The sequence below is a fragment of the Xiphias gladius genome, chromosome 3 (genome assembly GCF_016859285.1).
Source record: "Xiphias gladius isolate SHS-SW01 ecotype Sanya breed wild chromosome 3, ASM1685928v1, whole genome shotgun sequence".
Taxonomy (NCBI): Eukaryota; Metazoa; Chordata; class Actinopteri; order Istiophoriformes; family Xiphiidae; genus Xiphias; species Xiphias gladius.
The window spans coordinates 23,130,459-23,156,100 of NC_053402.1; the positions used below are offsets into that span (position 1 = coordinate 23,130,459).

At 45.5% G+C, this 25,642-nt stretch overlaps 1 protein-coding gene across 1 annotated transcript; it reads left to right on the forward strand.

The window, feature by feature from the left end:
• The first annotated feature begins 8,771 nt into the window (after positions 1-8,771).
• foxk2b (forkhead box K2b) lies at positions 8,772-24,998 on the forward strand. The gene is made up of 9 exons (XM_040158113.1): positions 8,772-9,434; positions 15,616-15,810; positions 17,409-17,562; positions 18,547-18,693; positions 18,915-19,108; positions 19,702-19,904; positions 20,604-20,852; positions 21,778-21,978; positions 23,329-24,998. The coding sequence occupies exons 1-9, from the start codon at positions 9,142-9,144 to the stop codon at positions 23,547-23,549; spliced, it is 1,857 nt and encodes a 618-aa protein (XP_040014047.1). The 5' UTR covers positions 8,772-9,141; the 3' UTR covers positions 23,550-24,998.
• Positions 24,999-25,642: the final 644 nt, after the last annotated feature.

Here is a 25,642-nt window from a genome sequence, read left to right on the forward strand (position 1 = left end):
GACACAGAGGCCGATAACCATATACATTTTTACAGTAAATACTTGTGTTAGATGATATCAAGTTATTATTAAAGTTACCAAGTCAATTCATATCCCAGTTACTGTGATTATTGGTTACTTTCATAGGTCCTTCGCAACCATCTATACTGCATTCGAGAAGCCTCCAGACGGAGTCCCTCGACCTCTGAATCCACACGAGACTTATGTTACGGGCCAAGTTTGACCTGACGACCTTTTCCCACATACCGTACGTACTCTGCAGATTTCAAGAGAGTCTGCACAGAAGACATCCCAACCCCGACGGGCCTTAAAAAAACAGGTTCGAGATGATTCGCCGATTAACCGTTTATTTCATAAACCGGAGAATGAATCTGCAACTATCCTGATAATCAATTTATCCCTCAAAAAAAATTTCTCTGGTTCCAGCTTCTCTGACGTGAATAGCTAATTCTTCCTAAGATATCAGACCGAATATCTGTGGGTACTGAGCTGAAAAAACAAAACATTCGGCTATGTCGTGTGATGGGTATTTTATGGCCCAAACAATTTATGGATTAACCAAGAATATGATCAATAGATGAAAGTAATCACCAGTTACAGCCCTAAAACATCTATAAAACTAAACAGAACACGGAGACAACAGCGCCGAGGACTTCTCCAATAGCTTTATCAATCAATTTAAGCAAAAACAATACATGAGGCCTAGCTGATGCACACATCCTTAACACAACCAAGAGCTGATGCAAAAATCCATTACATATCATCTGTAGGACATTTTACACAGTCTCCGTCTAAACAGCCACATGCAGAAAATGTAATAAAGGCACAGGTTTACATAAAAATGTTGATTCGGCCTCACTCCTACATCGGAGAGGCGCAAGAATGAACTGGCAACGTGACTCTCGGGTGTAAAAGCATCAGACCTGAAGTTCTTAAGCTGCGATATTTGGCTCAAATAGAATGAAAATTAGTTTATAATATAGTTTTCTGGCGACATGTGGCTCCACTGTTGGTGTATAAACAAAAACCAGCCGATGCAACATGGTCAGGAGCAAAGCTGAGTCATGCGTGACCCCTGCGCTTACATCATTTTGACTACCAAATTAAAAACTTCTGCAACCCTTGCGCCATTTGCATCACGGGAACCGGGGCACATTGTTGTGGAATTTCGGACGTGTTCTTCAAATGCCTGACAACAGGAGAAAGACAAGTGGCTGATCCACAGGACAGTCGGCGCGCTTGAATCCGCGTGAGGAGGCCTAGGGAACCACCTTGTTTACCTTCTCTTGCCTTGGGGCGTTTCTCTACAGGTGCGCTGGCCCCAGCTCGGGTGGAAGGTGCGAAGCATCCTCCCGTTACGCAGGCCTAAAGAGTCCGGGATGTTTCCGCGATGGAGCTGATCAGGTGTTTGGGCGGCTGTGTGCTTCTGTTCCTGATGGCCGTGGCTTTGGACGTCGTCGGCCTGATCCTGCTTTTCGTCGGGATATTCGCCAACCTGCGCCTCGACGGCCGCTTTTACGGCGACTTCTTCATCTACACCGGCTCCCTGACCATCTTCTTCAGCCTGGGCTGCTGGCTCATGTGGTACGCGGGCAACGTCCAGGTGTCCGAGGACGACGGCCCGAAGAGGAGGAACGGCGCGGTCGACGCGCTGGCGAGGAAAATATCCGCGAGGTTGAGCCAGAGAGCGAAGGGGGAGGAACGCGTGAAATGCGTCGCGGACGGGGACCGCGGCCGGCTGGGTTCGCCTCCGCGCACAGCCGGCAGGGCGACACGGGGCAGGTCATCTGCCTACCACAATGAAGGGTACGATGACTCCCTGGACCCCCCTGCCGCGGAGAGCGAAGTGGAAACGGACAAGGAAGACGTGAACCGCCACCACCACCGTCCGGAACGAGTACCTTCGTAGAAACGTACTTGTAAATGGGCCTGTGTGCGCGTAGCCCAGAGCTCTAAAGCCCCTCGCTGCACCCCAGACAAAGTTGTCTCCGCGCGGAAAAGAGAGTCTCTAAATATTCGTGATCGTTTTTCCTCTTTAGAAACGAGGACGTGTTTTACAGGTCAGAAATTTCCCAAGAATTCCCCAGGAAGTTTCCTGGAAAGGACTTGGTACTATTTATAGGGCAGATGGAGAGTGTTTTGATCAGTACTCTCGATTGATCACTTCCAATTAGTGTGTGTATGTGTGTGTGTGTGTGTGTGTGTGTGTGTCTATATATATATATATATATATAGATACACACACTGTATATAGCGAAAGTGAGAAATTGGTCTAGAGGCAAGAATACGATGGAACATAAATCAACAAATATTTATTGAGAAATCATGTGTAAATCGTTGACCCATAAAGTGAATGATTACTACTATACATTTTTATTTTTTATTTTATTGTATTCATGTAACTGTTCAGTTGTATTTTTTTTACGCACATTCTGTGTCGAAGCTTTTCTTTCACTCAGGCAGAGCTTGACTACCAGCCAGATCCCCAAAGCGGGCGGCCGCCTGGGGCCCCGGGCTCCAAGAGGCCCCAAAGTGTCAAGGTTCACCATGCGGCTGTCAGCTTGTGGTAATTTAACTTACTGCAGATATGTTTGTTAAAACCACTCAAGCACGGTATGAACTGAAAAGATGAGAGCCTCAGGGCATCGCCTGCACTGTTACCTAATCTTGAGGGCCCTGTCTTGTAGAGGGGTCCTAAGCTGGAATCTAGTTTCAGGGCCTTTATTATCTCAGTTTACACTGTGCTCGTATGGTGCGTTTTTGTTCTAAATGAAATCCTGCTTAATCGAGTTAACGGATTCTCTAAATACTAAATAATGCACAGAGAATGGGAGAAACATATGGCCAATAAGGGCCCACGGCTCGTATTGGCCCAGGGGGCCCTCATTAGTTTTATACGGCCCTTGATGTACTGCATCTTGCGTCTTCAAAATACGAGAATCTGCCTATAAAATAGTTAGTTTCTTTGGAAGTAATTGTAGCCTGAACTCCCCGCTAGGTTCCTAAAAACCCCATAAACCCCCCCCCAAAAAAACTACAGAGCACACAACCATACGGCCTTCTTAGAAAGTCTGTTGTATTGCGTTGTGCATTGTGTCCAACCAGGAAGGGCCAATATTCCTGTCTGAACAGTCCTTTGTCACATCTTTCGAGTGCATTTAACATCACTCTATACAAGTTGTAGCTGCTACCCGAGACAGTAAAGTCAAGCCGTGTTTGTTCTTTGATTTGCTGTCAAACAAACGCACTGGTCGGACTGGTTTTGTCCCAGCGGTGTGATGTTGGTTAAACAAAACCTAAAAAAAAACACCTCAACACAGGATCGTGTGTGTGAACCTGGAAACCTGCATAACACACCGCAATATCCACTAAGCACTAACAGCCAGTCGGCACGACGGACAGCGTAAGTCACTCTCGTCCTGCTCGGGAGAGCGTTAGAGTAAATAAAACATAAGTCATCTCTGCTCTGTGCACCTGCGGTAATGGCAGGCAGGACAGTGAGTCAAAGCCGCGGAGACGAGACAAACACTGGCAGCTTGGCCGATGGAGCAAGGCGCTAAAAGAGGATCTTCCATTACGTGCATTTCCTCTTTGTGACGCTCACCTCACAATAGGTATCGTCATTGTAGCGATGCACGAACCATGGATTATTAAATATTTAAGGGAGGCTTGAATGCAGTGTATCCACCTGTGGAGCTGCTCCCAAGCTAAACACAGAGGGCAAATAAACTTCCCGGGCTAAATTCTCCGGGAGTGAAGTCCAGAGGAGGCTTTGAACAATCTGATAAAAGATGGCAATTAATCAAAGGAGGCTCCGCAACGTGTTGCCACCAGCACAGCGGTGGCTGACTACATGGTATACGTGCACAAGGCTGTCGTGCAGGTTACATGGGGTGACGTGTCACATTAATGACATGAAAGGTGCAAAACAAGTCAGCCCTGCAGAAGAATGAAGATGGACTGTGGGGCTTTCAGCTGCCATAGACGATCAGCACAACCCATTGTTGTGTTGGGATACTAGTCCTGCCACTAAGTCTTGAGTTATGAGAGAAATGTAAGGCGTGCTTCTGGTGAAAAAGAATGATCCCGAGGACAGGGAAGCACTTTTCTGGAGAGACTTGCTCTCACTCCTGTCAGACCTTCAGAGGACACCCACGTGTCCGTCTCGCCAGGCCCGGCTATGGAACAGGGGAGGTTCACCATCCTCTTCCTGTCGCTGGCTGTGATTTTGGACGTCGTCGGCCTCATCCTCTTCTTTGTGGGGATCTTTGCACCTCTGAGCTTCTGGGACTTTTTCGTGCTGTCCGGACCTTTGCTCATCTTCCTCAGCCTGGTTTTCTGGATATTCTGGTACCTGGGGAACCTCACTGTGTCTGAGGAGGAGCTCGACCTGTGCAAACAGGACACACTGTGATCACAGCATGAGGGAACCTGGACCGAGTTGCGTCCGGCCCAGAGACTGGAATCTGTCAAACCGGCCACATGATGATGAAAGGGGAACCGGCAGGTGGGACTGACGCAGAAGCTTCATCCAATATCACCAATCTGTGAACCTCTGGCCCCCTGAACCCCTCGGAGTTTTGCCTCAGCGGAGGATATGCGATCAGTTCGAATCCAGGCACAACCTGGAACAAATTGGAATAATCCTAGAAGATAAAACAAACTCCCGTCCACCCTTTGGCTTCGGGGTAAAAACAACGTGTCGTGTTGTGAATGGACAGCAGTGATTCCTGGACTTTGTCGGAGTAGAAAATGTATTTCTTAGCACTTCCAACAGGAGGAGGAGGCTTTTAAAATCTGCACCGTAATGATGCTGTACGTCTTATCTAGTTATCATCATCTATGGACATTGTGAGTTGATATTTATATTTCAGCATGTCTCTGCATGTTCATTTAAGACGGATAAGCTTGTGAAATAAGAAACTGAAAATGCTTTAAAATGACTTTCGTTGTGTTCTTTGTGAGGCTGCTCCTCCATTTAAAAACCAGCCAAACGGGCAGCGTGGGTTTTTAGCTCGGGGTTATTTCGGTAAGATCCACCCAGTGCAGAGCAGAGAGAACACACATCACTCTCCCAAAGACAAAAGTACCGGGGGATGTCGAAAGGCAGAAATCATGCTCCTTCACAAAGCATTGAATCTAAAACACCAAACTCAAGGCGCGCTCAAGGGTTTTTCCCAGTCAGCAGCCCTCACTTAAAGAAAAAAAAACCAAAATCCAAATGCTGGATCTGTGCTGCGGTTTGTTCACAGCAGCAGCCAGCGAGGAGGACGAAACTCATACTCCTCCTCCACGCCCAATTCTTCCCAACCTTAATCAGCACTCAAGGCACCATTAGCTCCCTCAGACAAGGAGAGTGTTATTAATGTGTCCATTTGGTTCCTGTCCCTTAGAGAGGAAATGGAGGAGAGGCGTAATGGGGCTCTCTCTCTCTCTCTGTCTCTCTCCGTCTCTCTGCAAAGAGATGGAAACCCTGCTGCTCGGCCCCTCCTCCCCCACGGGACACCACCCTCTTTGTTATACTGAAATCCCCATATTGTCTCCATGGTATACGTCTTCATAATCTTAATCAGAGCTGTACTCATCAGAGCACAATAGCGTCTCCCGTGAAAGAGGCAGATTATGAGAGGTTTTACTTTCAGAACACGAGGCTCAATAGCATCCGTCCTGACTTGGTTATGGCTAAAATCAAATAACGCAGCGCGACGGAGCACACGCTCCTTTTTTGCAGGTAATGCTCGGCAGATATTAGGCTGTAAATCCCGATCGTGTGGGTTGAAAGAGCTTTGACCGACAGCTGATTCTCCCTTTAACTGTGCCACGGCGGACGCCGCTCTTCCTGGAAAGCAACGGAACTGACCGACACCGGTGGAAAAACAAGGAGTTTACCGCAAGACGGAGACACAAAAAAGTACAATAAGAAACGCGGATAAATAGATAAATCTTTCAAATGTCTTTGATTTAAGGGTTCTCAATAGCTCTGATGTGGGTTTCTAAATGGCTTCATGAAATCCTCCTGATAGGTACTATCACTTGAGATTTGTAGTATCAAAAGTACGGTCAAAATTAGTTACCTGGAACGATCAATCAATCAAACGCGTGTCAATGTAATTGTTAGACAAATGTTAGGCCCATTGGGCAGCTCACGTTGATCACAATCTTCACAAACGCTACGTTACCAATGAGCAGATAAATGGCGGTTTACATTGGCTGTGGGCAAGTGCATCTGTCTCTTGGCGGGTGGTGAGGCGGTGTGCATTACTGGTGCTCTGTTTTTCGGACACTGCCCTCAGCCTAAAAGCTTAAAATGGCTGGCAGGTCCGCGGTGTCTTCTTTTTTGGAGGATTGTGAAGGTGCATGTCTCCCTCCAGTGGTTGCTAAGAGTCGAAGGCAGAGGTTCTCTCAGGTCGCTCTTACGGGCTCCTTCGGCAGGAAGGAGGGGGAAAAAAAAAAAAGAACTAAAACCATAACATCCTGCCTCGTGTAGCCTATCAGACTCCGGGCTGCATTTGTCACAGTGAAAATCCCGTTGCAGTGAATGATACTTTACCGGCGGGTTTTACTCTCCAGCAGGTTTCTCCCCTTCAAGGCCTCAGTCCACCGAACATTAGAGCCACATCCTTGTCTGTTCAAGGGGGAAATGCAGCCGTCAAATGTGTCCATTTAAAGGCATCGCTTTAACTTAACCTCACTGCCATGGCTTTTAGCCTACCGGTGCAGATGTTTCACTCTTTTTTTGTTTTTTGTTTTGGAGGATTATTCCTGCACATATCCAGTGAGGAAGGAACGTGTGAAATGGTTTTCGAATCTGCCAGTCTTCTCATTGCGCGGGTTTAACTATAAAGGCAAGATCACAAGAAGGAATGGGGGCCCACGGGACAAAGAGGAGTCACCGGGATGTCACGGGACGACGCCGTAATGGGATGAGACTCCGTAATTAGGACGTTTCACGGAGAAACAAAGCTGTCGGTGCATCAGATGTACAGAAAAAAAAAAAAAATCAACATCCACAATCAATAAAAATCAACAGATAACCTTTCTAATAGTGTATTATTCCAACATTTTATCTGCTGTTTGGCCAGTTGTACTGGTTTTCACACGCTTCACATATGTTACGCGTATATCTTAGATTTTACGTTTATATCAGACTTCATCGGGTTAATTCTTTCAGATGTTTTTGACGTAGTATGGAAATGACCAGTGAGGATCAAGCGAAGTAGCAAGTTTCCAATGGTGTCTTTGCAGTTGTAAAGAAAAACAAAAACAAAAAGTCAGTCTTTTAGCTGCCCCATACTGAAGAAAACAAAAAGTTAGTAAATGCAAAATAAATAATGATTTTAACCCCTTGTGCAAAATGTGGGGGGGAAAGGTGACGTAAAGGTGAACATTTCAGTCAGAGGACCATCGTCAGCACAACTTCCATGTCACGTACTTCGTCCCTTATGAGACAAACATCAGTATCTGATATCTGCGCAAGTGGGAACGCGATTTATTGATCGGTTATTATACGAAATGTGAGGAAGCACTAATAGAAAAACACCCACCACAACGTCCTAGAGCTCAAGGCACCGTTCTTCGGATTGATTGTTTTGTTTGACTAAGAAAAAAAGCTGAAAATCCTCCGGCACCGAGGACACGGTCGCTTGAGAAGTGACTGTAATGATTAATGGGTTATCAAAATGGATGCTCGTTGGTTCTTCTCTCATCGGCTGGTGGTCGGTCATTCCAGTTCTGTAAAGGTTTCCTAACCTCAGAGCCACGAGAACTAATGTTTTCTCGGAAGTGGCAGAGCGCGTCGCTTTGAAGTGCGTTTTATCGATGTTTTTTTTATCGTGTGTCGCCCCAAACGGGAACAGACATACGTAGCAATATAGGAAACCATGGAAACACGAAAGGCCATTTTTCCTTCTCTGTGGCCGTGACGACGGTGCTTTTTCGCGGTGTGGCCTCCGCGGACACGTTCACGCCGGGGTCTTCGCGGAAACCCACGGCGGGTTCCCGCGCGACAAGGCCGTTTTCCTCGCGGTAACCGGCCTCGGTTTCGCCCCCGCTCCACGCGTGTCAGCGCCCGACGGTCGCCTCGCGCCTTCCTCTGCGGTTGTTATTGTCCCGACGGAGGCCTTGGGTGTTGCGCGCGCACGCGCACACGCGCGGACCGTGTTTACAAACAAGTGGCCTACAGATGGCAGAGTCACTGGGCCTCACGGTGACGAGGCCCGCGGACGCATCGGGGTCACGCACGCACGCACGCACGCACGCTCTCACACACACACACACACACACACACACACACAGACACACACACCTGCAGCCTCCGCCAGGGTAAAATGAAGCAGGCCTAACATTTGTTTTGTTTTGTTTTGTTTGTTTGTTTTGTCCGGTTAGCGATCTGTTAACGATGACATTTTTGAAAGACGTCCGACCTCGTCTTCACCAACGTAGCGAGATGCTGCAAAGGGGGCAGCGCGCAAAGCCAGGCGTGGAGTCGGTAGTGGAGGAGGGAAGACCGTCGTGCCCCTGTGGCTGTGCGCTGCTGCGACGGCGAGACCGCGGGGAGCTAAAATCCCGCGGACTGCTCCGATACAGCCGGTCGACTCCCGGTTCGGACACGCGACTAGTCGGCGATGCCGACGCGTGGTCGTAGATCATCGATCATCCCCCCCCCCCCCGCGTTGATTACGCTGACTGGGTGCACGTGTAAAGCGGTCGAGCCACTCCTTTCCTGTGCGCACGGACGTGCCCGCGCCGCTTTTTGCGTCTCGCCGAGCGGCATATGCGCGAATAGCTGCACACCAACCGACCTTGAATGTGTCCTCGGATTTAATTCTGGCGTGCGATTGGCCGCAGCCCGGCGGCCGTGTCGCCTTGCTCCACTCTGACTGGCGGAGGGCGCTGTCAGTCGAGCCATATCCGCCTTCTGCTCCGTTCGGTTGGATCTCTCCGCTACCCTTTCTCTCGGCGGTGGGTTGGAGCCGCTGTCCCTGGCCTCGCATGTTCCCCTCTAAATTCCTGTTTTGAATTTGATGCCCCTCTTGTAGATTTGCTCCATTTTTACACGCCTCTGAAGGGCCGTAGTCGGGCGTCCGTAGACCCGTGTCTTATTTATCCCAGCATTTGGCGTTTAGAGACTTTAAGCCGAACATGGCCGTGGTGAGCGGATCGTCTGGGCCGGTTGCCCGGCTCGAGGGCCGTGAATTCGAATACATGATGAAAAAGCGCTCGGTGACCATCGGCCGGAACTCGTCTCAGGGCTCCGTGGACGTGAGCATGGGCCACTCCAGCTTCATCTCGCGGAGGCATCTGGAGATATTCACCGCCAGCGACGACGGCACCGGCAGCGGCGATTTCTACCTGAGGTGTCTCGGTAAAAACGGGGTGTTTGTAGACGGAGTGTTCCTCAGACGGGGCGCCCCTCCTCTGCAGCTACCGCGAATGTAAGTTCCCCCCTCTTGATGAACATGTGGGTGCATCGCTAGCAGCCAGGCAGCTAAAGTTAACAGTTAACAACACTGAGTTTTGTGTTGGCTAGCAGGGTCGAGAGGACCACGTGTTTTAGCATGTTAGCAAGAACTCCGCATCCTGTTCCCAAAGCCATTTTCTTTGTTGACATTCTTGTTAGCAACAGTGTTAATTAGCCGCCTGCCCTCATCCCACCCCCACCCACCCTCCCCCCGTGGTTAACTTAGCATTAGCCGCATTCCACAGTGTCTGTATTGAGCTAGTTAGCCAAAATAACTAAGCTAGCTCACAACTGTGGGGACGCTGCTGTTGATATAGATTGTTGGGTGTGTTTTTTTTTTTTTGCTTCGTTGTCTTCTTAAATCAAGTGGGCACTCTTAAACCAGAAATGTACGTGTCGTGATAGTGTAAACATTCACCCTTGTGGCCATGCAAACATGATAGCTAGCAGTTAGCTGTAGCAGCTCTGTAGTTGTGAATGGAAGCTCCTGTCGACCCCTAAACGTAAACAAACCAGCCCGTCCCCGCCCTGCCGGCTCACAACAGCGGAGCCTGCGGGACCTTTGGCCTCTATTAAAAACCGGCCGAACTCATACTAGCCAGTGTATTTCGTCAACTGTTTGCGAACAGTGTGCGTTGAACAGGAAATTGAGTTTGATGGTTCGTTTCGAAAATTAAAGAGTCACCTGTGAGAGGGTTCTGGTTAGCTTTTAAAAGGAAGTGCCTGAGCTGTGTCGTGCAGGTTGGAGCCTGCACCCTGCGACCGTATAACTTTCAGGATTGTTAATAATGTGCTACTTTCAAAACGTGCGTTTATCACACACACACAGAGAGATCTGCCCTGATCCTTACTTCACGTTACCAGTAGGCTGTTAAACTTGCCACTTGTATTCCAGTATGTATGTGCTGCTAGGTTTGGTTGGTAGGCCATGTTTTGGTGGCTGGTGCGGATATATATATATATTTTTATTTTTTTATTTTATTTTATTTTATTTAATCTGTAAGAAAAAAGAAAGTGACAAAGTAATACTAACTTGGATTCTTCTAGGTGTGTAGTGGCGCTAGGATGCTGATTTCATCAACAGGAAGGTGACTGCCGGCAATACTGAGAAACAATTAAACGTTAAAGTTATTTTTTATGCAAAAATGCCAAACGTCTCCAGGTTCTACGGTGTGATTAATATAATGCCTTTCTCTGTTTCATATGTGTGTAAATTGAAAGTCTTTCGATTTCGGACAGTTGGTCTGGTAAAACAAGCAATCTGAAGACTCCACCACGAGCTCTGGGAAACTGTGATGGACACATGATTATTTTTGACATTTTAACTGAGCAAACAATAAAAAATAAAAAAAAAGCACTTTAATCATCAATGAATATAATTGTTTATTGCATCCCTAAAATTTCTACCCATTTCCTGCCCCCAGCTTCTTAAATGTAAGGATTTGCTGCTTTTCTGTTTTTATGGGACTGCAAATCTTTTATCTGGAAAATCAAGCAATTTGAAGGCGTCACGTTGGGGCTTGGGAAAATTGACATTTTATAAACTAAAAGAGTAACTGATTCTTCAAAAATGTAATCATTTGAGTAATCAACAATAAAATGTCCTTGAGAATTTTGAAGTTGTGTGTGATTTTATGTCCTTAGCCTTATAATGTCTAATCAATTAAACTAAAATAAGGCAAGAGAACGTTAGATTACCAAATTCTTATTATCGACAGCTATTATCAAACATATAAGAAAGAAGGGCAAAAACTGTCAATATACAGAACTGAAACTACAAACCAAAAGTAGGAGAATTATAAATGAACCAAAAAAAAAAAAACAGCTTGTTTACATTTTGACCAGACAGATTTATTCGGGGATTTTGGCAGGAAGAAGTGGTTTTATTCGCTAAAGTGGCCTGCGATGTGAACAAACCTACCAGCCTCAGCCAACACTGGCCATACTTCCCACCCTGCTCTCAGCTATTGTGCAATTCTTCAATGAGAAACCACATTTTCTTTGTACTGCACAAAGAAAATGCTCCCTTTGACTTGATGCAATTTCTAAATTGGCTTTTTGCACAAAAATGAAAACCTCTTCAGCTGCACCCTGGTGATACTGAGGCTGACAGCTAAATCAATTTCTACACTGCTCCTCAGCCACATCATACATACACCGATGCATTTCATTATGTAGGCACCATTAGGAACAAGGAAAGAGCAGCAGTGGTTTCAGGTTCTCATATTGATCAGGCCAACTGCCAATAAAGAGCTTTTAATCAGCGGCAGGCTTTATTACTCGAGCCGCCATGAGTAAGACTCCGCATAGGAAGGGCTTGCATGCTGCACTGTAATCCTTGAGCTGGAGACGGCACTTTTTTAACGACCCTCACTGTCCTTGATAAGTCGGGTCCAGCTAAAGAGGCAGATTGACAGCATGAGAGAGAACTGGCAGAGCCGCGGCCCAGGGGACAGGTTGCTTGTATTCCAGGGATTCCTCCTTGGTGATGTAAACAGACCGAAGAGAAAGGAACATCTTTCCCTCCCCTGCCCTCCCTCCCCTTCTCTGTTCTCTCCCGCACCCACAAACTCTCTCCAAGTTGGTGCCCTTCCTGTCTCGCTGTCTTCTTTTGTTTACATTCTTTTTTCTCTCTTTTTTTTTTTTTTTCCTGCAGAGTGGGTGGTGGAGAAAATCAAGTGAAGGGTTTTCAGTCGAACACGCTTTGTTTGCAGCGTAGCATCTGTGTTTTGGAGTTTAGGCCTCATTGTTCATACAAGAGAAAAATAGGGTTGATAAGAGTTTTTTTCTTTGCCTACCTGTGTGGATGGGGGCTGTTCAGTAACGTAAACGCAGCTTTCCGAGCAACGAGCCTCACACGGCAAAATTTAAAAACTTCCCGTCTTGAATTAAAAGTGTTGCGTGTGGTGTTGAAACATTCAGTGGATGGTAGAGCAGGGTCTCGACAAACATTACTCTCTGAATACTGACAGAAACGTTTCCATCGCATTGAAAAAGTTTGTAGCAAATGCTTGTTCAGATTCAGATTTTCAAGCTTGAGTACTTACTTTGTTAGGATATTTCCTAACATAAATTGGGAAGTTTTGCTACCTCTTAGACTATGTATTTATATTTAAATTTCCATAGCACGGATGTATCAAGAAAGTTTGGCTTATTTTATTGAATGTGGAAAAGTGGTTAACCCCAATGCTGCAGTTAACAATTACATTCAATACTGATTAATCTTATTATTTTTCTTTTGATAAAATGTCATAAAAAAGTGGAAATTAGTCTCATATTTACAGCTTTTTTCTCATACAACAATTTGATTACCAAAATAGTTGCTGATTAATTTTCTCTTGATCAATTAATCAAAATCAGCCCCTGTTAACACAAGTTATATGCTTTATTTATATATATATATATATATATATATATGTTGTTTGGATATGGGACATGAAGCTCTGGAATCATCTTAGCCTAAGATACCTAAGATTTTCACGACGATACACAGCCTTACTTAACATACGGAAATTGGTTAATAGGTTTGATAATCCGTTAATTGTTTTGGTCATTCACAAGAAAAAATGACAAACTTTTGCTGGTTCAAGATCCTCAAATGAGAGGATTTGCTGCTTTTCTATGTTCTGTTGCTGTAATGTGCTGGGCTGCAACTAAGTGTTGTTTTAATTCCTAGAGCCCAAAGTGATTTTTGTTTTTGAACAACAGTCAAAAACCCTTCAACACTCACTGTCTTATAGACGTCAAAGAAAACCAGAAAATATTTACATCTGTTCAAGTGGAACCGCTGAGTTTTGTATTGTTTTGTTTTTGTTTTTTTTATCATTTTTGCTTCAAAAATGGCTTTAGCAGTTAATTGATGATCAGAATAGTGGACATTTAAACTACTGTTGATGAACTAATCATTTCAACTGCAATAATTTGAATGTCTTTGGGTTTTAGGGTGTTGGTTGGATAAAACGAGCAATCTGAAGTCATCCCATCTGGCAAATTCTGATCATTTTTTCAATGTTCCCTGACATTTCATTGACTAAATCTAATTACTAAAATAATTGATTAACTGATAATAAATAATCTCTAGTTGTAGCCCCAGTTGCAGGTTTATAGACCAGGGAGTTTTTGAAAAAAAAAAACGAGCTTTTATAGCAGCTTAAAAACTTGCTGTAATGGTTTTCGAGGAATATTTGGTGGTTAACTATGACTCAGTCTAAACCCAGACAGACTCTGAACCTTAAGGAATGCTCGGCCAACATCAGCATGTGCTGCCGAAGTAATATACTCTCAAATTGTAATATTTCTAAAGCTTATTATTCCCATATCAGAGTCTAAAATGTTTATTGCGTGGGTCAGTATTTATATTTGAACATACAGCGGCGTTTGACAGCAGGGTGAAATGCAGGAAAGAACATAAAGGAGTTTATTGTTCTTGATATTTTCTAATTTATTGGTATATTTAGATATCGCTGCTCCCACTCTGTCAGTTATACACAGTTGCTAGATATTGAGAAATGCTCTGATGTTATTTAAGGATCCTCTATAACTTTATCAGATCCACAGAGAAGTCTCTACCCTGAAAGGGTGCTTGGAGGGCACATGCATAATGAAAATGGCTCCTCTCGGCAGTCTGGCTCCAGGAAGTGTTTCAGTCTCCTCCTGTGAGCGGCAAAGCTAATTTGAGATGTAAGTGTCGAGGATACAGTTCTCTCAGCAGATGCCAGCTCTGCGAGAGCCTGGCAAAGGAGAAAAAACAAAACTGCTGTGCCTGGCACTCCCTAACTAAATGAAAACCAATGTGTGCCTGCTCCGTCTCCAGGGTGTCGGGCAGCCTGGTCCTAACACTGATTTAGAGGAGTTCCTTCTATTCCCTGGTACCTGCGAATGTCCCAGATTTCCTTTTAACAGTTTCCCTTCAACCCTCTGATATATATGACTACGCTAAACCAATGGGGAGCCTGTTTTTATCAAATCCAAACTATTTAAATTACAAGAACTCCAGCCTTAAACTTAATCAGTTTCTGTTCGCAGCATCCTCGCATTCCTGAGTCCATTTTGTTGGTTTCGGTTTTTTATTTCCTCTGGATATCAAATAGCAGGAAAAAAAATCTCCTCTCACTTCTCCATCTAAAACATCAGTGATATATTTTTTATTTATTTTTTTTATGTATCGATCAGCGATAAACATCAATGGTGCAGACCTGTTGCCTTCAGTTGTACCTGTGTTTCTCACACCCACCTGTTAGTTCAAGATGGCGGAGTGCCCCCTTTAATTTGAGTGATCATGAGTGACAAGCCCCAGATTTGGTTTTGTGGTGGTGTGACTGCTGCTGTTATTTTCCAAGTCAGCCAACTGACTTCATCACCTCAGCTCCATCACTTTTATCCACAATTTTTTCCACCGACGGTGTCGAATCCAAAAAGCGCAAACACGTTACCGCTCAGATGGTCCGGTGTCATAACTGTGAGCTCGGCGCTGCTCGCTAGTTTTCTCAGTTTTGTGTTAAATGATACTCTAGTTTGCTGAGGGCCACAGGACATGCAGTAGATCCACCCCAGAGGCAGAGTTACCGAATTGTGTCGAGGTCAATGGGCCATAATTCAAAGCAGCCATAAGGAATGCTGCATTCAAGTCCCTACCCTATTTGCTGCAGTGTGTTGAAAGTCATTGTGGAAGGAAAGGTTCGGAGTAAAGCGGATATAATAACTAAAAAGAATTGCACATTTTCACCTGAGGCATATTTTATATTTGACGTGTCGCTGACACATCTTATATTTAACAGTCTAATTTAGGCCTGTTCTTCTCGGAGGCAACCGCTCCCTCTGAAAACCAGCACATATCAGAGGCACTTCCAGTCAACTCCGCTCCTCTGCGGTTTTATAATGATTCATCAGGCCGTCGCATCAGTGTTCAAATTTAATTAACTAACGCATTGTCTCTCTCAGCTAATTAAAGTCGGGCCAAGAATCAGCAAGCAGTTCTAACCCGGCAGAGCTTTATGTGGTGTTATCAAGTACTCACTGATTTGATTTGCCTTTGAAATGCTGTTTTCATCAGCACTTTTACAAAAAAAGGGGGGCGGTGTTTTATTATTTCTTGTTTTTTTTTGTTTTGTTTTGTTTTGCTTTTTTTTAAATCCTCTGTCTGTTTCCTTTTGCAGGTGCACTTTCAGGTTCCCCAGCACAAACATCAAGATCACATTCACGGCCCTGTCCAGTGGGAAGAAAGTGAAGCGCGAAGCTCCCGAGTCCCCAGTGAAACCAGTACAGCCCCAGATCTCTCCCCTGACCATCAACATTCCAGACAACATCGCTCACCTAATGAGCCCCCTGCCATCGCCTACTGGCACCATTAGGTACTCCCCACTGGAAACGACGCGTTCGCTGACCTAGAGCAGGCAGCAATCAGCTTTTCTTCGTGCGACCAAAATCCTCCCGTCACAGTGATTATTTCCCCCATCAAATTAGTGTCTGGAAAACAATCTCACAGACGAGGGTTGTTCGTTTAGCAAAGATGCCGAAAGCAGCAAACATTTATTATAATAAGGTTAATTCAACCTAAACTCTAAATTCAAAAAACTATTCATCATAGTTGTCAGTTTAATCCTGATCGGAAACTATAATTAAAAAATTATTATTTTTTTTAGTAGGTTTTTTTAGGACTTATTTCTTGATGTGTGACCTTGAATATCTGTCTCAATCTTAAGAAAGGTTGGTGGATTGTGAAAATCAGAGTGACAGTGATGGGAGTAAGTCCAGGACAAAGTCTGATATGATGTATTTTATAAATACTGTGTGTTAGGATGTTTGGTCCACGAACTTCGATATTAATAAAAAAGACAACGCGGAGTGTCGTCTCTCACGGTAACTCAGACATTAGGAGGAAGAAAAGCGAAACAAATATGCTCAATGATAAAGTGAGCACGGTGTCCCGAAGTAACCCTTAACGTTTCTGTGCGTGATCGCACCGCGCGCCATACAAAATGACACTGCTAAAACAGATTCTGTCATCCTCCGCTAGCCACCTGATAGTTTTGGCTGCTTACCATAATCTCACTGACCTAGCAACATAACAGGGCTACAAATAAACCATAATGCAAAACTCTGTGAAAGACTGTAGTTACACTGGTACTGTCGCCGTTCAAAAAAGAATATCTGTTGCAATGGATGAACACGCAGTTGTCGGAAATGCACGACACGCCCCACTTTTTTCTGTTTTCGGGGGAAAAAAATAGTCTTATATTCGGGGCCAATGCGGTGTCCTTTCTCTCCAGAGCGGCAGAGAAATCTCAGCATAGTTCATTCGGTTTAGGCGCCGCGCCTGAGCCTTACGAAGGCAGGGAAGACCCTGTGATCAGCTTAGGCTTAGGTCACCGACTGCAGGGCTCAGAGAGGGAGGTGGCTCCACCTCGCTCTCCCAGATCCTCTCAACCCCCGATCTCAGCCAGATGGCTAAAGACCAACCCGCTTTTCTTCTCTCGTACAAGTCTCCCCTGTAGGTTAAACGATGGAATGTGTGTACTTCTCACAAACAAACAAACACGCAGTCGAAGTAATGAAGGCGGCAGCAGGTGTTGTACATGCGAGAATCCCGAGCTGCTGCCTCTCAGTGTTTGTTTGTTTGTTTGGTTTGCCAACATCTCCAGGGCCCCCGATAACTGAAACAGATATTAAATATAGAGAGAGTGCTTTACATTAAGTCCCCTTCATCCCCTGGTTATTCAACCTATTAACTGTATAATCACACATGATTAAAGTTTGAGTTCGTCGTTGCTTCAGGCCTGATTGTGGCTCCTAAAGTGGCTGCAGTGTTCCCAGATAATGTGGGAGGTAGAGCAGTTTACCTCCAAGCACTTAATTCAAACCTATTGTCGGTTGTTTATTTCTTGACTGAGTATAAATTATATTTGTAGTAAGCGTCTTGGCAGCTGACGGTGTTGCTGTTTCCCTGCAGTGCTGCTAACTCGTGCCCCTCCAGCCCGCGGGGCGCGGGCTCTTCGGGCTACAGGATGGGTGGTCGCATGGTCAGCTCTGCAGAGCTGCAGCTTATAAACGACAACTCGCAGCCTGAGAACGACAAAGAGGCCTCCGGAGGGGACAGTCCTAAGGTGAGACTAATACCAAGTGTAGCCCAGTCACTAGTCCCCCCCCCACTTTCATTTAACGTTTCATCGCTCATTTCACCGTAAATCTTGATGTCAGTTCAGTCTGCCATTGTCACCGCTCTCCCGTACACTCCCACAGAGCAGTATGTAGTTTTGAAAAGTGAATCGCACGTCCTCCGGTGTTGAACATGTCGTATCACAACATTTCAGACACAAGAAGCACGTTCTGTTCTGTTGCTCATTGTTGTTTTCTGGCCACTGTGGACCGTTGATCAAGGAAGGCGTGTAATTCTCACTTAACCTACAGTTTATAGCGTAAATGTAACAAAACGAAAATTTTCTGACAACTCAGACTTTTGTTCGTTGTTTCCAACACGCAGTAGTGAAAAAAATTGCTACACACTGTCAACGAATGCTGTCCATTGAATTAACGTGTGCTATGTTTTGGTCAGTCAACATTTGTCAGACATATTTTGAGTGAAAAAAAAAAAAAAACGTTGTCTGACAAAAACATAACATTTTTATACCTCTGACACATACGTCTGTCTACAGGACTGCACTGGGTTTGGGATTCTGCCGGACCCAACACAAATCTCACGGGAGCGGGCGGTTTTAGCTTTGCTGCGGGGTGGGAGCGGACGGTCAAAAACCAAACCGCGGGTCCCGGGATTGAGGACCACCGCCGAATGTCATTCATATCCAGCCCCGTCCATTACGCAAACGATGACTTCAGTCTCGTTGGGGGGTGTTGTTTGTATTCTTGTGTTTAGCAACTCCTGACTGCAGTATAAGGATTCTGCAGGAAATAGGAAGGAGAACATTCTCACCTTTTGTTTTTTCTATGATTTTCTCTCCTTGGGTGGTTTGAAGAAATTCAAAACATATTTTCTTATTAGAGGATGACATGAGGACATTTTGTTTCCTGATTCTAGTAGAAAGTTTTGGCCGCGTGACGCATGAAATCTGCATTTCTCCTCTGCTCCACAGGATGACTCCAAACCTCCGTACTCCTATGCACAGCTGATCGTCCAGGCCATAACACTGGCTCCAGACAAGCAGCTCACACTAAATGGAATCTACAATCACATCACAAAAAACTACCCTTACTACAGGACTGCGGACAAGGGCTGGCAGGTGAGTTTTTGGCCTCGTGTTCATCTGTTGGAGCAGCACTCGGACTGTCAGCATGATGATACATATGGAAAAGACCTGCTGAAGAACCTCTGCCCAAAACCTCCGCGCAGAGTTTCCCTAGAAACAGTCACAAACATAATCTTTAAGACATCCATAATAAAAAACCGTTTAGAGCATCTTTTTTGCTTGAGCGTCCTCCTCGGGCCTTTTCTCTGTTGCAGAACTCGATCCGTCACAATCTGTCTTTGAACCGTTACTTCATCAAAGTGGCACGGTCGCAGGAAGAACCAGGCAAAGGTTCGTTCTGGAGGATAGACCCGTCCTCGGAGGGCAAGCTCATCGAGCAGGCCTTCAGGAAACGAAGGCCCCGGGGAGTCCCCTGCTTCAGGACCCCACACGGACCCCTCTCCTCCAGGTCTGGCTTCGTCCCACCATCACACACTCCTACTTTGATTCATAAACAGAATCGCTCACATGAAGAACCCACTGAAACACGATTTTGCTGCAGTGTAGAAGCATTTTATCTGGATGTTTTGTTTGCCTGTAATAAATTGTGCTTGAGCTGGTGTCGCCATAACAGCAGAGCCCCCACGTAAAACCGAGTGGGGCCCCACACATTACTCGTTGTGTACGCCACAGTAAAGCTTTGCTGTGAGGTGTCAGAATACCTACGAAATAAAACTGTGAGCCCAGACACTTAATCGATTTCAGTATACTGCCAGTAAACGTATAGTTCTGCATGAGTCATCAACACAATCTGCTAACATTTCATAGCAAGACTCACAGTCACGCCTACAACTTTGTGTGTTGGCGTTTCCCTTTGCGATTGCGTATTATGGTGCTAATTGTCGCATACATTTTCATGGAGAATTGTTTGCCAGGCCGGTGATGAGACCATTTAAGTCTCGATTTTCTCTGTCCTGGGCGTGTCTGCAACACGTGGACCACCCACGCCACCTCTTCTGTTGTGAATGTAATTAACATTTGTCCGACCCTGACTTGTCTCAGGAGTGCACCGGCGTCTCCCAATCACTCGGGGGTGCTCTCCGCTCACTCCAGCGGCGTCCAAACCCCTGACAGCCTATCACGAGAGGGCTCCCCGGTTCCCCTGGAGCTGGAGACCTCCTCTGCTCCCGCCCCGGCGTCCACCACAGCAGTCCAGCCCAAGCTGGCGGTCATCCAGGAAGCACGCTTTGCACAAAACACACCAGGTAGAAGACCGTCCCTCTCTGCTGTCCGATTGTCTCTTTCCCTCTTGCAAGGCGGTTTAAAGCAGTGTTTTTCAGACTCCAGCGGAGCTGCTTTAGCTCCTGTGGATGTTGACTCTGGCTTACGTCCCATCTCTGCCGAGTCAGAGGTTAGGTGTACAATCACTCCCATTGTCTCTGGCAATTCTCTCGGGGGGTGAACATATGATTGTGGTTGTCAAGGGCTCTGCCAAAAGTCTTAATTAATTTTTTTTACACAGTGTTCAACCAGTCCTCAAAAGGTTATCTGTGCTGAGCAAACTAAATAAAACACAATTTATCAGTAGATTTAGCTGTAAAACTATAAAAAGGTTGTTAAATTTTATTGCCACTCAGGTTACTTGTTGGACTGCTTTATTGTCTCCTGTCTAAACACTTGCAGGTCTTGAACCTGTCTGCCCATGTCACAACTTTTCAGCAGCAGTGTTAGACGTGAAAAGTTTAAGATGCATCTCTGGTCTGTTTCTTCTGCTGCTATATTTTTCGTTTTCCCTCTGTCTTTGTCTTTTCAACTCTGTGCTGCAAGTGCTTTTTCTTTTGCCCTGAATGTCTGAGAAAGTGTGTTTACTCTTCATGTATGTCACGTCCTTAATTTGAGTTGTGTTATTCAATAATTAGATGCTAGCTCTCTCGCGTTTATGACCCCGTTCCTCCGTCTGACAGGCTCGCCTGTGAACAACCAGCCGGTACTCATAGCAGTCCAGCGTCAGTTACCTCAAACCATCAAGCCAGTGACCTACACCATGGCCTCCCCGGTGAGCACCAGCACCTCCCAGCCTGCTGTCCAGACTGTCCACGTCCTGCAGCAGATCCCGGCGGGGTCCCTCAGCCCCGCCACCGTCATCGCCCAGCCGGCCACCATCATCAACAAGAGCGAGCTGCAGGAGAACGGTGAGCACGCGGAGGTCAAAGGTGAGTCGGGGAAATCCTTTTTTTCCCTTTGGCATCATTACCTGCTGTATCACCTCTTATCCTGCAATTGGCGTCAGTGGTTTGATGTTTTCCTCATGAATGAAACCCAAAGAATTTTATGACTTTGACCAACCTGTTTGTCTCAGAAGCAGGGAGCGGTCTGTTGGACATCATAGTCATTGTCACTTCCCATCAGTAACATTAGCGACTTGGCTACCAAACAACAGAAAGCTGTACTGCAGTGTATTGGTACCAAACCAGTTGTGTCATCTGGGCCCTGCTATCATTTGACACATGACCGTGTTTGTGTGCGAACACGAACTGATTTCAGTTCATGTAACCTCATGTCTGACATTATTTCTGATTTGGCAGAACAGTAATGAAAGTGAATGAAGTGAGAAAAGCGATGGATATGAAGCTAATACGTTCAGCGTTCATTTATGTTTACAATCCATCTATAACGTCGCCATCCTGATTGTTCATACTGTAACTACATATGACGTCTGTCACCTGTCGGTCCGTCCTGGAACTGGGATCCCGCCTTTGTTGCTCTTTGCTCTCCCTGGGGTTTCTTCTGTGTTTTTTGTTTTTTGTTTTTTCCTTACCTGATTCGAGCCTCTAAGGACAGAGGGTGTACAGGTTTTAAACCCCCCCCCCCCCCGGCACTATTTATTAGTGCTGTATAAATAAGATCAACTTTACAAAAGAATGCCTGACGATGGAGCGGTTAGAAAGATTTTCAGCGCTGAACATCGCAGGCTCACGGCCCTTCCTCGTTGTAGCAACGCTTAACGCGTACGAGGTGCAAAGTCAGCTCACTACCGCCGTTACCGCGTAGTATGTCTTAACCAGACGATTCCATCCAGCGTTAACGGTCTAATCCATAACCAGTCACTGAATTATTTAAACGTTTTTGTCCTCTCAGTCAAAGTGGAGACAGTTCCCACCATCGCCTCTATAGGCGGCTCCAGTCGCATCATCCAGAGCTCCCAGTCGGCCACGCCCCTGCAGACTGTTACCATTGTGCAGCAGGCCCCCCTGGGTCAGCACCAGCTGCCCATTAAGGCCATCACGCAGAACGGCACCCACAGCATCACCACTGCCATCCAGGGACCCGCCAGCTCAGGTGAGACGCGCAGGAAAAAGTGTGAACGGCAGGTGTGGGACGTTTTGTTTGTGGAAATGCCCCCTCAGAGAAACAGCAACGTTGTTTTCAAGGATTTTATTAGATGAACCCGTGTAGTTATTGCTTCCATTATGATTTCTGAGTCTGCTAATTCCGAAGAATTGGGATGTTATTTATTGAATTAGAAGCTAGTAGAGAAACTGAAGTACACCTGGTGTTTCAATACTTTTTGGATGGATGTCAGTAAGTCTTGACTGAGGGGAAGCAAACAGAACTTAGTCGGGGGCTGATCTGCTCACCGGAGCTTCCAGCAACTTTGCATTGAATATTTTATATCGCACATTAATGGACCTGAAGTGGAACGAATACAGCGTAAAGGGTAACAATGTGGCTCTTGTTACATATTCAGACTACATTTAAATATTAATGAGGCTCACAGCCTTCAACATTTTATTATTATGCATTACATTAAAAAAAAACGTCCTTTTCAAAACGTCCACAACCGCGTTTTTAATTCAAACTTCTTTGTAATACCATATTTTTGATGACGACAATTTTGTTTCACAATAAAATTCCACGTCCATAAATGACAATACTAAATTTGGGTCCTAAACTACTAATTGTTCTATGTATCGGATTAATCAACTGATTATTCTCTCGACTAATCGGTTAAAGGTGCTACAGGTAAGGTCTCTCTGCCGGTAGCACGTGGTGGGTGGTGATGGTCGCTCACCAAGAGCGTCGGCCGTCGCGAGAGGTCAGAACACGCGCTCTGGGCGGCGCCGCTTCCTCATCCTCCGATGTTGGACTGAGGGCAGACTGGACGCTACGGCGACTCACCAGAGCAGAGTAGTATTACTCGAAGGGACGGGGCCGGGGCTAGCCTCTTAGCACGCTAACTTCGGTAGAAGAAAGGAAGTGATGGAAACAGAAACGAAAACGAGAGTGGACATTGGCGTTGCTTTTCACAGCTGGAGACGCCTCTTGAAAAGTAGTTTTAATTTTAATTCATTTTAGCGGGACTACATGATGAATCTACTGGTCTCTTCAGCTCTAGGCTCGTGTGGTCACTAATAAATGGTACCGTGATGGGCGCTACAAGACGTAACCAAATTCAAGTGAACCTCAAGATCTCTGACAGTTATGTTTATGTTCAACAAGGAACACTTTCTCCGTCTCCACTGAATAGAAAAACGACTTTATTATCCCATACTCGCGGCAGCCGAGCCAGACCACACTTCCCACAGGCCTGCTGCTTCCAGATGTTGGTTAACCGCGGCTTGAGCAGTTATGTCAGTGAAATGTTTCCTCCGTTAACCCGCCTCCTCCTTTCTCTCTCCTGCTGTTCAGCTCCAGCTGTGGCCAGCCCCCTCCACCTGCTGGCGGCCCACGCCTCCGCCTCGGCTTCCCTCCCCACCAAACGGCAGAACGGGGACCAGCTGGCCGGCGAACAGCCGGACGCCAAGCGCATCAAATCGGAGGACGAGGCGGCCCCGGCCCCTTCGACCCCGGCCGTCTCGGCAGACTCGGACTCGTCGGCAGCTAACGACCAAGGCAGCCACATCAACTAGTCTGTACAACCACACGCATCACACAACCCCCCCCTACCACCACCACCACCACCACCACCGCTTTCTCCTCCCTCCACGGTTCCTCCCTCTCTCGTCCCCGTCGTTTTGTTTTGTTACTCCTCCTTCTACCACTGACTCCAGAGGTGCCAAATGGAGAGGATTTCTTTTCATTTTCAGTTTGGGTTATCTGTTCTAGAGCATCGAAAGAAAGAAATAATGTCCACCCCTTTTTAAAGACCGGAACGTGGGTTGAGAACAAAGTAAAGAAATGGGACAAAGATGAACTCAAAGGTGTCCCCCTGTGAGCCGCTGAAACAGGAGAGTGAACTAAACCCAAGACCACAGGAAGCCTTAACAACAATTAACCCTTAAGAGCTGACCTTTGACCTCACACGGTCCAGCGGGGAGAGGCCCTGACTCAGCTCGGGCTGCACGCCACCTTTCTGTCGCATCTACCTCAGAGCAGATAGGAGACTCCGGCAGCCAGCAGACAACATCCTCCCCGGTCCGTGACCAACCGAGTAACGAGTATGACGAGCATTCAATGGTTAAACTTTTCTCTTTTCTCTTTTTTCTTTTCCTTGTTCTTTTCTTTTTTCTCTTTCTTTTTTTTTTTTTTTTTTTAAGGAAAGTAACAGTCAACGCATTCAGACATTCAGAAAGGGATCAACTCGGAGCCAATATTCCTGAAACTCTGGCAGCTAGCCTCTCACAATACTGACCTTCCTTTATCGCAGCTGTACGTAGATATGCAGTATTTTGTTGTTCAAAATGTGGAGCATAGGATTTTTTTTTTTTTTTTTTTTTTTAAATGTATTTTCACTTATCTAGATAAGTAATAATTTAATTAAAGGAAGAGTATAAAATGGTGAGGTTGGTGACATTTCGGTAACTAAGTTTGAAATCTCACTTTTTTTATGTGGACTTCCTTTTCTGTTCAGTGAAACAGTGTGATAGTTTTCGTAACGTTTGTTTCTTTCCCCCCTTGTTCTGACATATCCATATGAAATTGCTTCGTTATACCTACATATTTTAATACTTGCACAGATAACCAATAAGCATATGAAATCTCCCAGTGTAGTTCCAGATGTTGACCTTGCATGTATCCGACAGAGAAGTTGTTAACTGTAAATCGAACGGATGAAAAAAAAAAAAAAGACCTGCTTTGTCCAAACCAGACCTGCACTTGATTAAATGTTTGTGTTTTCATTTCCCTCTTCCTCCTCCTTTTTTGTTTTGCTCCCACCACCACCCTCCTCCTCCTCCTCCTCCTCCTCTTCCTTGTCTCTCTTGGCTGTGTTGACGTTGTGGTGTTGGCAGACCAGATCCCCGACCCCTTTTTGCTTGATTATTTTACTCTGCTCTGGCAACCTGGCGAGTCTGTTTTCTGATTGTACACGTTCCAAACAATAGTAAAAGAAAAAAAATTTGATGTTTGTTCTGCTTCAGTGGAGAAATGCTTTTTTTTTTTTTTTTTTCCTTTTTTTTTTTTTTTTTTTTTTAAATAAATTAATTTAAAGCCCTTATCTGTATCTGCATCTTTTGCTTCAGTATCTGAATGATGGTTTTGGTTTTTTTTTGATGCTGCTGTTGTTTCCACGTTTCTCCACTGAGGAGCAGTAAAGGAGCGTTTTTAAACCGCCGGACGGCTGGAAGGGCAGCAGATTAACTTTGCCCTTTAACACAAGATGGCCGCATCCTAACACAGGAGCGGTCAAGTGCACAGCAAAAACCCATCGGTATGTAATAATATACTCTACATAGTAGGATAGAGTTCATCGTTACACATTGATTTAATATAGTTGAATTATTTCATCCATCTTTTTCATACAAATGTTGCCTCTCAGTTTGTATTATTTTTTTTCCATGTTCTTACATCTGGAGCAAAACATTTATCTCCAATTCTGGTGTTTTGAAGAATTGTTACTGTACGTTTTAAGGCCGCTCTCCTACTTCTCAAGCTAAAAAAACAAACATTTAAGAACCCACTGGATTGTTTGAAGGACACTTTGTCAAAGCTGAAAAAAAGAACACACTCTCTATTTTGACACTGGCGGATGTATTTTCAATGCAGGAACTGGCTTTACTAAGCA

What these genes read in the sequence shown, in the direction of transcription:
- foxk2b (XM_040158113.1), top strand. Translation starts at nt 9,142, where the DNA reads ATGGCCGTGGTGAGCGGATCGTCTGGGCCGGTTGCCCGGCTCGAGGGC. An exon ending in TCGCCTACTGGCACCATTAG is followed by an intron (nt 15,811 to 17,408) that starts GTACTCCCCACT and finishes GTTTCCCTGCAG; the next exon opens with TGCTGCTAACTCGTGCCCCT. An exon ending in CTGCGGACAAGGGCTGGCAG is followed by an intron (nt 18,694 to 18,914) that starts GTGAGTTTTTGG and finishes TCTCTGTTGCAG; the next exon opens with AACTCGATCCGTCACAATCT.